The 15,267-nt window shown below is 33.3% G+C and overlaps 1 protein-coding gene across 1 annotated transcript in view; it reads left to right on the forward strand.

Annotated features, from left to right (window-relative positions):
* Positions 1–15,267, forward strand: part of Dach2 (dachshund family transcription factor 2) — a 764,989-nt gene that overhangs the window by 524,685 nt on the left and 225,037 nt on the right. The window contains exon 4 of the mRNA XM_087196571.1: positions 2,233–2,364. Within this exon, the coding sequence (XP_087052697.1) occupies positions 2,233–2,364 (132 nt within the window). The remainder of the gene's footprint in view (positions 1–2,232; positions 2,365–15,267) is intronic.

Genomic DNA, 15,267 nt, shown 5'->3' on the forward strand with positions numbered 1-15,267 from the left:
TTATGACTGTTCATACTGAGAGTAAGATTCTTCAACTGCAAAAAGAAATTAACTAGATAGTTCTGAAATTTTCCTGTAGCATATTATGATATGATGCTTTAGTAGTTTAACATTAATTTTTGAACTTGTGCACTGACTTTTTCTTCACTATCATACCAAAAGCACTTACTTGAGAGAATTCATAGATGTTGGGAATTACCATCTTTTCTATTAATTAAAGCTACATGAAGACTTTTATTCATTTATTCTCTTAACTTCATTGTCTTAGATATATACACATTTGATATGGAATTTTTATCAATGAGATTGTTTAAGATTTTTTTCATTTTTAATTGTTTTTAAAAATTTTTATTGCTACATGTTTGGAGCACATAATGATTATATTCCTCATGGGAAGTTGGTACATGTACATAACACATTTTAACTTTTTATCCCCCTTCCCCTCCCTTCCTTCCTGGCTCCTTCCATCTCTTGGTCCTCTTCCATTTTGCAAAAGATCTATTTCCTATTATTATCTTTTATTTTGATTTTAATGTATATTTTGAATTTCTAATATAAAGAAAACCATTGATATTTAAGCTATGGGTCTGATTAGTTCCATGTAACATTATGGTCTCAATGTGCATCCATTTTCCTATAAATGACTCAAATTTATTTTTCTTTGTGACAGTAGTACACCACTATTTTTTATAGAATAAAAGGCAATGTATTATTCACGTAAACTTATTTTTATACAATAGGAAAATAAACATTAGGTAAAAAATCATAATTGTCAGGATTCAATTCTAAGGAACTAATACAAATTCTGGCAACTTTCACTGATAGAACTTTTGTATGAAGTACTCAGCCTATCATGTTTACTGACTAAACTTAAGGTGCTTGACACGTCATTTGAGGAATGAGAATTCAGTAAAGTAATTGCATATGGCAATAAAATCTCTGATACCATCTGAAAAATGTTCAAAGCACATCATCACTTCAGAGAATAAAGTGATTTTTTTCAAAACTTTATAAATCATGATTTAGAAACAAGTTAATGTGGTGAAAAGTATGCTTCATTGTAAGTTTTTCATGGATGTTAAAGAGTACAAAATGTTAAAATAGAAATGTAAATATTTTCTCAAATATGCATACTTAGATGTTTTAGGCTGAATTTACTTCTGTTTTTATCTTTGTAAGGGTTCACTCTGTCTCTTAGAAACAAGGTCTTTTAATGATAGTTATGTTTCTACTGAACAACATTCACCTTACTTTGCCAAAATTGTATTTGCACTGAAGAATAGGTTTTATGAATTCTGAAATACTATTTTAAAATCTGCTAGATTTTTTTTTTTTGCTTTTTGCCCCAGGACACCATTATTGTAGCAGATGGTTAGAGATTTGCACATTGTCTAAAAATAATTAAGTTGAATTCCCTAGAGTTTTGGAAGGTGTTCTTAGAGTGTGGCTTGATCTGCTGCTTTTAGTGCCTGCTCCCTTATATATATTTGAGTTACTTCATGATATGGAGTGCTTAGGAGAAGTTCAAATTCATATACCCATTTTTTCTGTGTGGTTATTTCCTCACTTTGTCCTATCATATGGAAATAATTTTTTTAAAAAATAAGTACCATACATTAGTACAAAATTATGAAATTATTCTATGGGCCTGGCTACAGATGTGGGGTATTATTTTCATTTATTTTATGAGTATGAGGATGGTAAAAGTGTAAAAAGACTACCTGTTGTGTTTTCTTCCTTCTTTCGCTCCCCTCTAATCTGACACTTGCAGGCAAGGTAGTCCATAGCAGAACTGCCAACAAAGTTGCAAAACACAAAAGGACACCTTCTAGTACTTCAGATGCCTTCCTCTTACATTGTTGTTTTAGATGTAAAATGTTCCACAGTGAGTTCTATTTGAAACAACAGAGTAATCCAGTATTCTTAGCAGAGAAAATAGTACATTAACAAAATTCTTGGAATTTTCCAAGCAGTTTTCATTTTACTGCCTTTGTTTTCTTTGTATTTTGAATTAGGGATCAGATTCATATTTAAATTTTTTTTAGATTTTTAAAATGTCCATTTTAAGATGAAGGAATTATGAGTTGAAAATTGTTAAATTATTCATAAATTTGACTTTGGTTTACTTTTGGCTTATGCTTTATAAACGTAGCTCTGCTAAAGAAATGTATCCAACTTTCAGTTACACTAAGTTATGGTCCCTTTTTTATATAAAGATGATTCTGGTTTTAGGTATAACGGCTGCAGCAATGGCTGAGGCAATGAAGCTGCAGAAGATGAAGCTTATGTCTATGAACACTCTTCAGGGAAATGGAGGCCAAAATGGGACTGAATTGGAGCCTGACAATTTTAATCCTAACACAGGTGAGTGTCTTTAGTATTTTCACAATAGGTAACCCTAACCATTTCATTGTGGAGTGAGAAAGAGGATGGATAAGAAAGGAAGAAAGAATCATATATATAGTTTGATTATAAACATTTACTCTAAAGGATAATTAACTGTACTTACTCATGTACACTGAAACTAGTAAAACATTACAGTTCAGAATCCCAATTCAAAAACATTTAGATATTTCCATCACTTTGTTGCAATGGATTTAAAGTATAATTCTTACAGTGGAAGCCATTGCACTCTGTCTGCTGAAGCCTGCCCATTCTTGCTTCACTCCAGGATTCTTACTCCACCCTTTCTAAATAATTATCCATTGAGAGGTAAGGCTGAGAATCTAGATTTGGTGGTCTCCACCTAGAAAACCATCTACTTAGGCAAATGAAATTGTTGGCAGACACCAGGGATTATAGACAAAAGTAAAAGAAAAGGGGTAGAACAGGTAGCTAGCAAGGAAGAAAAGAAGCAGAAAGAAGAGAAAGATGCCTGTGGACTGCAATGTCCTCTCCTCTCATATAGCTTATTTCATTTTTTTCCACTTTTACCATGCCATAATTATACCTTGCCCTTAAAATTACCCCTCAGATCTCTTTTGGAAGGAGGTGTGATTATAATGATCAACATAAGTGGATGGATAAATATGAATTACTTTTAGTGGAGACTAATATAGGGCAATCAATTGGGGTCTTATGAGGTACAAGTTTCCACGACAGTTCTGCGTTTAAAGTCAATATAATAAGTGGATTGGGAGCAGCCTTACCTCTCTTCTAGGCTCCTAGATACTTAAGAATGATATGACATTTTAAAGAGAAGTGAGAAACAGAATTAAAAATGAAAATTATTAACTCAAAAAAAATGTAAAACTACTTCAATTGAGTTATAATTTCCTTATCTGAAATTGCAGTGTACACAGTGAATTATAAAATGAGAATTTCTTTTCAACCAGTGCTCACAAGTGCTTTTATCTTTGTATACATCCTGGCTGAAATTTATCAAGGAATCAATGGAAAAATGTATATTTTTGCTGGACTCATAATATCTGAAATAATAACCAACAGACAAGATTAATTTAGTATTGAACAAAGAGTAGAAATAGTAAGAATAAGTATCTGTTATTTTATACTAATTATATAATGTATTAACTCATTTAATTCTTAGCAAAATAGTGAGAAAAGAAAAATTCTAATACTCCCATTTTAAAGATCAGAAAACAGAGGTACAGAGTTGTTCAACTTTGTCCACAGTCATAAAGCTATTAAATTGCAAGATTAAGTTTCAATCTTATGTTTGTTTAAGTCCAAAGCATTTTTTCTTTGCATTCTGCCTCATCTGCAATGCTGTATTGTAATGGGATTTTGATTCGATCAATTCATTGGAATGAAATAGTTAAAATGAGGCCAGGGATTTAGCTTAGTGGTTCTTCACTTGCCTTCCAAGCACAAGGTCCTGAGTTCGATTCCCTGTACCGAAAAAAAATTGTTAAAATGAGAATACAGTGAGAGAACTGATTCTCAATTTCCTAGTTCGAATCCCTCTTAACTCAGCCTGTCATATCTTTTTATTTTATATTAATTGGTACATTTTAGGTATACAATACATTTACATTTATCATTGGGTGTTTGTACCTGAGCATGATGTATCTTAGTTCTTATTTTTTCCCCCATTACCTATGCACCCTTCACGCCCACCACCCTTCCCCATTTACATAGACTTTGTTTCAATTTTTTTCTTTCTCATAATTTTTCCTTTCCCTTCTTCCCTTCACCCTTCCCTTCCCACCACCCCTACCGCTTTGACCTTTTCCTATTGCAAATTAACACTTATTCTTTTTAATCATTTTCATCCTTATTTGCACTTTCAATTTCTCACTCTACAGACACTATTAGGTATTTACACATGTCCTATTTATTTCACTTAAGAGTATGGCCTCGATATACATCCATTTAGCTATAAATGACTCTAGTTTCTCATTCGTTATGGCTGAGTAGTACTCCATTTTATTAAAAAATCACATCTTCTTTATCCAGTTTCCAGTTGATGGGCACTTGGGCTGTTTCCAAACTTTAGCTATTACAAACTGTGTCACTATAAACATAAGTGCACATATTTCACTGTGGTATGATTCTTTTAATTCTTGGGGGAAGATACCCAGTAGGGGAATAGCTGGGTCAAATGGGACCTCTAGTCCTAGTTCTTTGAGGTATCTCCATATGGATTTCCACAGTAGTTGCACCAGTCTGCACTCCCACCAACAATGGAGAAGGGTTTCTTTCTCTCCACACCCCTGTCAGCATTTATTATTGGTTGATTTCTTGATAGGAGCCATTCTTTGTGGTGTGAGGTGGAATCTCAGTGTTGTTTTCATCTGCATCTCTCGAAAAACCAGTGATGTTGAACATTTTTTCATATATTTATTTGCTGCTTTTACTTCTTCGTCTGAGAAATATCTGTTCATTTCGGATGCCCATTTTTGAATTGGGTCTTTGAATTTGGGGGGTCTGATTTTTTTCAATTCCTTATATATTCATGATAGTAGACCTTTGCCTGAGGTCCAGCTGCTAAAAATTTCTTTCCATATTGTAGGTTGTCTCTTAGCTCTGTTGCTAGTTTCTCTTGCAGTGCAGAAGCTTTTTAATAAGATGAGATCCCAGTTGTCAATTCTTTGTGTTAGCCCCCGTGCTACTGAAGATTTGCTCATGAAGTCTTTTCCTATGGCAATGTCATCAAGAGTTCTACACAACTTATCTTCCAGCAAGTTTAGTGTTTCTGTCTTGATATTTAGCTCTTTAATCCACTTTGATCTTAGTTTAGTGCACGGTGATAGGTATGGGTCTAGTTTTAATCTTTGGCAGGTTGAAATCCAGTTTTTCCAACACCATTTATTGAACGGGCTATCTTTCCTCCAATGGTGGTGGTTGGCTCCTTTGTCAAAGATTAGGTGGCTGAGTGTGTCTGGAGTTGTTTCTGCATTTTCTAATCCATTCCACTGATCTTCAGGTCTGTTTCTTTGCCAGTACCATGCTGTTTTTATCACAGTAGATTTGTAGTACAGTTTCAAGTTGGGGATTGTGATACCCCCAGCCATGTCTCTGTTGCCTAGAATTGCTTTTGCTATTCTAGGTTTCTTCTGCTTTCAAATTAATTTTTGGATTGTTTCTCTAGGTCTGTGAAGTATATTGTCGGAATTTCAATCAGTATTGCATTAAATCTATATAGCAGTTTTGGAAGTATGGCCATTTTCACTATATTGATTCTTCTTACCCAGGAACAAGGGATATCTTTCCATTTTCTTGTAGCCTCTTCAATCTCCTTTTTCAGGGTGCTGTAGCTTTCAGCTTAGAGATCTTTTGCTTCCTTTGTTAGGTTGATTCCTAGGTATTTCATTTTTTTAGATGCTATTGTAAAAGGAATTATTTCCCGAATTTCTCTCTCAATGGGTCTGCTATTTGCATATAAGGCTATTGTTTTTAGAGTGTTGAGCTTATATCCAGCTACTCTACTGAATCTGTCAATTAGGTCTAGAAGACTTTTGACCAAGTTTTTTGGGTCTTCTATGTAAAGTATCATATCATTAGCAAATAATGACAGTTTCACTTCTTCCTTTCCTTTGTTTATTCCATTTATTTCTTTCTCTTGCCTAATTGCTTAGGCTAATGTTTCCAGAACAATATTGAACACGAGTGGTGAAAGTGGGCATCCTTGTCTTGTTCCTGATTTTAGCATGAAAGTTTTCAGTTTCTGACCATTTAGTATGATGTTGGCTGTTGGTTTTTCATACATAGCCTTAATCAGGTTGAGATAAAGACCTTCTATTGCAATTTTTGTAGCATTTTTATCATTAATGGGTGCTGGATTTGTCAAATGCCTTTTCTGCATCTATTGAGATGATCATATGGTTTTTGTCCTTGACTCTGTTATTATGGTGTATTACATTTATTGATTTATGAATGTTGAACCATCCTTCCATCCCTGGGATAAATCCGACTTGGTCAGGTGTATGATCTTCTTGATGACCCTCTGTATTCTGTTTGCCAGTGTCTTGTTGAGGATTTTTGCATCTATGTTCATTAGGGAGATTGGTCTTTAGTTCTCTTTTTGGGTTGAGTCTTTCCCTGGTTTTGGAATCAAAGTCACACTTGCTTCCAGGAATGAATTTTGAAGCCTTCCTTCCCTTTCAATTTCCTTGATGAGTTTAAAGAGTAATGGTGACAATTCCTCTTTAAACGTCTTGTAGAATTCAGCAGTGAAGCCATGAGGACCTGGGCTTCTCTTTGCTGGTAAATTTTTTATTACATTTTTGATTTCACTCATTGTTATTGGGGTGTTTAGAATTTCTGTATCTTCTTCATTTAACTTTGGCAATTCGTATGTATCTAGGAATCTGTCCATTTCTTCTGTGTTTTCCATTTTAATAGAGTACAGGTTCTCAATGTAGGTATTGATGATCCTCTGAATTTCTGCTGGATCTGTTGTGGCTTCACCTTTTACATTCTTAATTGCATGGATTTGAGCCTTTTCTTTCCTTGTTTTGATAAGGTTGGCTAAAGGTTTATCTATTTTATTTATTCTTTCAAAAAAACAGCTCTTCAATTCATTGATTTCTTGTATCATTCTCTTAGTCTCCATTGCATTGATTTCTGCTCTGATCTTTATAATTTCCTCTCTTGTACGAGCTTTGGATTTGTTATGCTCTTCTTTTTCTAGGACCTTGAGGTTCTGCATTAGGTTATTTAACTGAGTTCTCTCTGTTGTCCTAATATGGGCATTCACTGCTATGAATTTCCAGTGTAGAATTGCTTTCATTGTGTCCCACAGATTCCTGTATGTTGTACTGGCATTATCATTTATCTGCAGAAACTGTCTAATTTCTTAATTTCTTCTTTGACTCATTGGTTGTTCATGATGGTGTTACTCAATTTCCATGTGTTTGTGGGGGTTTTGTGGTTTCTTATGTTATTGATCTCCAATTTTATTGCACTATGGTCTGACAATATACACTGGATAACTTCAGTTCTTTTACATTTCCTTAGGTTTGCCCTATGAACTAGCATGTGATCTAATTTGGAGAATGACCCATGTGCACCTGAAAAGAATTTGTATTCTGATTTTGTGGGGTGGAACACTCTATAAATATCTATTATGTCCATTTGTTCAATAGCTTGGTTCAGTTCTAGAATTTCATTGTTAATTTTTTTCCTAGATGATCTGTCTATTTGTGATAGAGGGGTGTTGAGTTCCCCCACTACAATTATGTTATTGGTTATTTGGTTTTTCATGTCCATTAATATTTGTTTTGTATAGTTGGGGGCATTCATATTTGGTGCATAAATATTTAGGATTATCATCTCTTCCTCTGGGATTGTTCCCTTCACAAGGATGTAGTGACCATCTTTGTTTCTCTTAATTAGTTTTGGTTTGAAATCTACTTTGTCTGCAAATAAGATTGCTACCTCTGCTTTTTTCTGGGATCCTGTGGCGTGGAGAACTGTTTTCCATCCTTTTACTTTCAGGCTATGGATTTCCTTTTGAGTTAGGTGTGTTTCTTGTATACAGCATATTGCTGGGTTTTGCTTCTTAATCCATTCTGTCAGTCTCTTTTGATTGGTGAATTGAGGCTATTAACATTGATAGTTATAACTGAGAGATATTGACTCATTCTTGCCATGATGTTTTATTGTTGTTGGCTCTCTTATTTCTTATTTTTCCCCCTTTCCCTTTAGAGCCTTACCTTGAGTGGTGTCTTCTCTGTGTTGGCCCTCATGGAGTTGTGGCCTTCATTGTCTTTTTCTAGATTATTGCATAAAATTGTTTGGAGTGGTGGTTTGGTGTTCATGAAATTTCTCAGGTGTTCTTTGTTGTGAAAATATGTAATTTCCCCATCGATTTGGAAAGTTAATTTTGCCAGATACAACAGTCTAGTTGGAAGTTATTTTCTTGTAGGGCTTGAAATACTTCACTTCAGGCCCTCCTTGATTTTAGGGTTTGTGTTGAGAAATCTGCCATGATTCTGATGTGCTTTCCTTTATAGGTGATTTGTTTCTTTTCTCTAACTGCCTGTAGAATTTTGTTCTTCTGTTGAGTTTCTGGGATCTTGACTATTATATGTGTAGGTGTAGATTTTTTTTGTCGTGGCTGGGTGGAGTTCTATATGCCTCACTTATCTGTGTGTCCAATTCTCCACATCTCTCTGGGAAATTTTCTACTATTACTTCTGTGTACAGTTTTTTTAATGTCTATTGTACTTTCTCCTGTTTTTCCATGGACTCCTATGAGTCTTATGTTATTCTTCTTTGCATCATCTAACAGCTGTTGGATTGATTTCTCATAAGAAATCTCTGTTTTCATGGTCCTTAACCATTATCCTGTCTTCTATATCAGATATTCTGTCTTCAGATTCTCTTAGTCTGCTCTGCATGCTTTCAATGGAGTTTTTAATCTCCTGAGTATCTGTTTGAATCTGTTTCATAGATTCCATTTCTTTCTTATGTTGGGTGATCATGGTTTCCATTTCTTTCTTATGCTGGGCATTCATGGCTTCCAATATGTTTCTGATCTCATCTATTTTCTTATCTGTTTCTGCTCTAGAGCCTCTAATCATGTCTTTCATTCTACTCACCATCTCTGTATTTACTTGGGAGATTATTTCTGCTTTGTATTTTTCTAGAGCCTCATGTATCTGCTTTGTGACTCCCTGTGCTATCAGTTCAGGGTGTCCATGTGGTTGATTATCAGACTTTTCCACCTCATTTCCTCCAGAATTTCCTTTTTGTGGAGTGGAAGCCTGCGTTTGTGCCTAGTTTAAATGTCTTCTTATTTTTGTTTTTGGTACTGTCCTTGGTTTAATTCCTGGGTTGATGTTTCAAAATTGCTTAATGCAAGTATCTTTGTTGCTTGTGTTTAAAACCCTTGTGGAATGATTGCTTTTCAGAGGTGTCTTCCAAATATGGCTTGTGTTTACGTTTTGAGGCTTAATGACTCTGAGGCTATTTTATTTTCCTTATGCCAGGAAGAAAAACTGATTAGATTAATCACAACATGTTAGGCCAAATGATACAATCAGCAATACCATCGCCTCAAGTGCAGCTTAGAAAAAGACAGTTTGTGGTAGTTATTAATCTATCACATTTAACTATGTGAAGTATAATCCCCTGTGCTTCTGTAGTGTGGGACCAGGTAGTAGAAGAGCCAGAAGGCAGGGGGGAGTGGAACTGGGCCTTGCAGGCTCCCACATGGCTAAGCAGAGCACCCGATGGAGGCAGGGCTTCAAGCTGCTCCTGGGACCTCCTTGTGGTGTGGCCAGGAACAGGGACACAGCCGAGGAGCTTCACGCTGCTTGGCTGACCCATGGAGAGCTGATTGTCACATCTTAAAGTGTCATAGAAGTAAGCAAAATTTGAAAAGAAGCCTCTTGTAATTCAATGTTATTATAAAAGAATGATTCGAAAAAAAAAAAGTAGTGAGCACTGATGCAGTAATTTTTGTCAGGTTTATCTGTTGTATGTAAGTTTTTGTAAAATACTTTTTGCAAAATTTCTAGATTCCTCCTTTATAATAAGACATCATAGAATATTTTAAAAATTATAATAGTGACCCTATTTCTAATAGTTAATCAATTTCCTGGCTAGATTTTACCTGGCATAAATGCAATATGTATCAGTGCAATAAGTATTAGTTTTCCATTTGTGTAAGATACTATATGTAGTGCTATATAGACAGAATATAGTTGTCACTGTCCCTGACATTGCAGAGATTGTAATATAATTATTGTTATATTGATGTAATGAAGGGGAACAAACAATTCTATAAGATATTATTGTCTGTTAGTTCCTTCCAAGAAGGTAAAGTAGTAAATACTTTGGCAAGGCTGATCAGAGAAAATATATTTAGCGGCTGATTACCAGTATGGGCATGAACTTTGTGAATGTTTGTGGTTTAATTAGAAATGGAAAATATAATATTTAGTCCAAAGAAAAACTAGGTCCTATAGAACTGGTAAGACTTTTTTGGAAGTTGGGTACCAGATCTTATCAGACATAGGAAAATCAGTAAATTGGGTAAGTATATACATGTAAGTGGGTTGTGAATTATCATATGAGAAAAACATATTGAATGTTTCTGTCTTTGTATAGTGACATAAAAGTGTTTATTAGCTTATGATCTAATGCAATTATTTTGTGCTTCATTACACGGAATCATAGTGGTATATTTGCAGCAACTAGAAAATTGACATTTCCTAAGGGACAAATGTGTGAACTAAATAAGCAATATGGGTGGTGACCATTTCTAAGACACTCCATGAGGGATTAGAATTAATTTTTAAATAGGATTCTCAAAAATTTCATTTTCATATTTATAAAACATCCATAATGTACAATATTTCAACAACACAAAGGCAAAATGTTGATACTCTGAGAAGACAAAACTCACTGGATTTCAAATGCTTATGATTTAGAGAAAAAAAAATCACTATAAAATGACTGTACTCTGAGATGGAATGTGATTAAAAGCAATAAGAGAAATAAAGTATTAATAGAATATACAGAAAAAAATTTCTTCTGTCTAAGCAAATCTCCAGTAGTTTTAAGTATAAAATGTTTTATTTGAACTGATTTTTTAAGGACATTAAAATGAAACTCAGAAAATAGATGGCTTTAATGGGTGTGTTAAACAGACTATACTAATCTATCGGGCAGATGTTTCAAATAATGACTCTCAAGATCCTCAAGTCATGTCTCAGAGTTGAGGATATAGCTCGCGGGAAAGTTTAGTGATGAGAAAGTTTTGATTAATTGCATTCCTAGATTAACTCTAAAGCACCTATTATTTATGATCATATTGACAAATAGTTCTAAAATTAAATATTAGACTTTACATGACTTGAGATAATTATGTATAGCACCCTCATACTAAAGATGATGCTTGTAATCGGCATGCCATCACATAAACAGGTAGTGCAAGATCTGACACTGATTCCAAGTGCCTTGATCTTTCTTTTATACCATTAATGCCTCCAATGATTCAATTGATTTTCTACTGTAGTCTAAGGTGTGTAGTGGAATTTATTTCTTTGCAATTGAGTCTCAATTCATCTGCCTTGAGATAGAAGTGCAGCTAATACAGGAGATTTTTTAAAAATTTGGTCTGACCAAAGTTCTGTTTACAAAGTGTGTATCAGACTTCAGGTCAGATGTGACCTGATCTGAACATCTATTCTGAACATTACTTTTTTGACTATATCTCTGATAGGTTTTACTTTCATGATATTCTCTCTTTTCTTTTCAATTAAGTGAAGAATAGAAAATAGATATTTTACTTGGAATTCTAAACCATTCTTAATTAATCAAGCCATAAAAATAATACTAGATTCTTAATATTCTATATGCAAAAATATGTTAAATATGATTTAGAATTTTCTTTTTTCCCAGTTCTGTTTTTTTAAACTTTTTTTATTACATGTTACATACAGTATATAATGATTAGATTCACTGTAGGGGATTGGCACATGTACATAACACATTTCAATTCCTTTCTTTTTCCCTCTCCCTCCACCCCCTCCCTATTTTTCCAGCATCAGATTCATTTATCTTCTAAGACATTGTAAAATTAATTAGGATATCATACCACAGTGACATTTGCATAGTCATATTTATAGCAGCACGGTTCATAATAGCTAAATTTTGAAAAGAGCCTATATGTTCATCAACAGATGAATGGATAAAAATGTGGTATTTATAAACAATGGAGTACTATTCTGCCATAAAAAGGAGCATACATGGGGCTGGGGATTTAGGTCAGTGGTGCCGCCACCTGCCTCACAAGCACAAGGTCCTGAGTTTGATCCCCGGTACCAAAAAAAAAAAAAAAAAAGGATACACCTTGAGACTATGCTGTTAAGTCAAATAACTTAGACAAAAAAGCTTAAATATTGCATAGTTTCTCTTATATGAAAAACTATATATATATGACATATAATAGAAAAAAAGTGAAAGAAAAATACAATACTGGAATCCATGGCAAACAATTTCTCTGAAAGTGTACCTTGACTTAGTACAATTGTCTTACATGTTTCATATTTCCTTTGAACTATTAATCTGGTTTCCAATATAATTTAGAATTTTCTATTCTTCTAAGTATGTACTTGATGACTAAGATCTCAGCTCTGAAATCAAGCTGTATGAATATTTGCTTTTTTCCCTTCATGGCAGCATTTGTTTTTATAATACACAATTATAAATAGAAATGAATGATCTCTCTTCACTTCATTAATGGTGAGATGAAAATTTTACCTGAAACATTTTGGATTCTTAAAAACCATTTTCATTTTGATCTATGTAAAAAGAAAACTTTAAGAAAGAGTTTTATTTTTTTAATTTTGGGAATTATATACTTGTTTTTAAGTGCCATATTGGACAGTATTGCTGTTTAATTTTAATTATTTTTAAATTTGTAGTAGAAAAAGTATGAGAGCTATAAAAATATATCAAATATTAAATTAAAATTTTCAGTTGGTTTACTATATTTACTGATCTTGTCACTTTTAAAAGGATTATTTTCACTGCATATTCCTTGTAAATTCTTAATCTAACCCCCCCCCACTACCATTGACTCTTGGCATTTAATTGTGAATAGCCTGGGTTTTATTTGTATGTTATAAGCTTTATTAAAATATGAATTGGAACATGATCTATATACTTGTACTCCACAAGAAAATGTGCAGGTAGGTGACATTTTCTTATAGGATATGAGATTAACCATTGTGCAATTTCCTTTTCACAAGAAAACAAAGTAGCCAGAAAGTCCATAATCAATGATCTAAGGAAAACTGTAAATCATTTGATAATCCTGAAATAGAGTATACTGTCCTAAAAATACAGGGAGTCTGTATTTAATTGAGATATTTGAATATCAGTGAAGAGGAATTTTCCTTCTTGACGTACTTTTTTTTGGTGATAATCACATTTATCTGTGAATACACTAAATATTGTACACTGTAAATGGATGAACTTTATGGTAAGTGAATTTTATCTCAATACAGATTTTGCAAAACAGAAAGTTGTCTTCATATAGCTTCATATAGTACCCACAAATTTAGTATACTCAGTTGCTAAATCTGAAAAGCCAGAAATGTTTTAATATCCTACTCAGGTATCTCCAGGGCATATTTTTCAAGTAACATCATTCTAGTTCCTGTTCAGTCTGAGTAAGAGTCAGATGAGAGGAAGGATAGTCAAGCAGCTCTCCTCAGACTTCCAATCACTTCTCTACTTACCTCAGTTCCAGATCTATGCTTTGGATTGTTCAGATGTGAAATCCTCTTCTTTTCATCTTTCAAGACTAAGCTCAGAGGCTCTGAGTATAGTTCTTGGGTTCCAGCACACACACACACACACACACACACATGAAGAAAAAAGCTAAAAGACTTGTACCTATTTTGTACAAGTGGTATACAACAGGTGTTTCATAAGTATCTTAAAATGGTGGGCTGCTTGTGAGGAAGGACCATTTTTATATTCTCTATTTAGCATTTTAATAACCAAGTAATACACAAAGAAATATCCAAGGAATAAAATCCTTATAAGCCATCCCACTACATGAAAAAGTTATAGTTATCACATATCCAAAGGAAGTGTAGTACTTTCCTCTAAACTGGAGACAACCTTGTTGATATTCTTACAAAGCTTCCTTGTTTACATCGATAGTTTCTAATGATTCTATAAGAACAGAAGCAATAGAGAAAAAAACTGAATTAATAATATTAGTCTAAAAAATATATAGGTGTTAGAAGATACCTGGACAGGATCATCATTTAAAAAAAAAAAAAAAAAAAGCATTTTCTCTTTTGAAGACACACCTATGGTTTTTTTGATTTGAGGTTTTGCTTAATAGCCTTTATAATGGCTGCATCATGATTCTGCATCAAGATTTCAGCATGAATAAGAACCTGTTCATGTTTTATTTTGCTTCAAATGAGAAATTCTGTATTTTATTGTTTTAGTAAATTAGTCTGTATACTATTGCTCCTGGAGATTTATAATTAATCACTAAAGGTTATGGATACATGAGCTTGTGGGAAATAGATGTCTGTATGATTATAATTGTAGCTATCAAATCAGAAATATAGAGTTATAGCAGCAGTCTTTTTGTTTTAAATTATAACAAATATTGTGAGAGTTACCTATTTAATTGTAGAAATACATTTAATATTTTTAATTGTGTTGGTTATTTCAGCAAGAACTATGTACAATGACTTCCTCTGGAGAATCTATGATAATCGTAAATTTTTAGCCTCTGAATCCCTGCTTTGTTCTGATATTTGTGTTGGTTTGAAGATGTTGAACATTTCACTTTCTAGAAAATATAGTTTATGGTGAAAAGAAATAAAAAAAATAGTTGATCAACTTGTAAACTTGAATTAGGAAATCCCAAGTTTACTTTCTTTCTTTAAGTTATCCAAACTCCTCATTATATATGGATCAAGATGTTTCTAGAGAATCAAGGGAGGCATGAGTTTTAGTAGATCCTGACACCAAAAACTGTAAAATGTCTGACAAAATTATTGTAGATGAGTTGTCATATTTATGTTAGTTGGAAGATTGAGTTCACAAATGAAGTTTGCCATAGGTAACTATTAGCATATTTTATTATTTCAAAAATGTTTATTCATGAATTAATTGGAACGTGACAAAAAATTCTATAATATTATGCTTAGTTTAGGGCCAGATTCCAGAAAACAATTTCAAGCTTATATTGATTTTGATTATCTTCTTCTTTAGAGATATATACATATCAAAAATTTGACTGATAGTCAATATACAGTGTCACAATGTGTTCCTATATCCTTTATAAAAGGCATCTTAAGAAACCTAAAATTTTACATA

The sequence above is a fragment of the Heterocephalus glaber genome, unplaced genomic scaffold (assembly GCF_053883595.1).
Source record: "Heterocephalus glaber isolate CG9 unplaced genomic scaffold, H.glaber_assembly_v1.0 deba00001613, whole genome shotgun sequence".
Taxonomy (NCBI): domain Eukaryota; kingdom Metazoa; phylum Chordata; class Mammalia; order Rodentia; family Bathyergidae; genus Heterocephalus; species Heterocephalus glaber.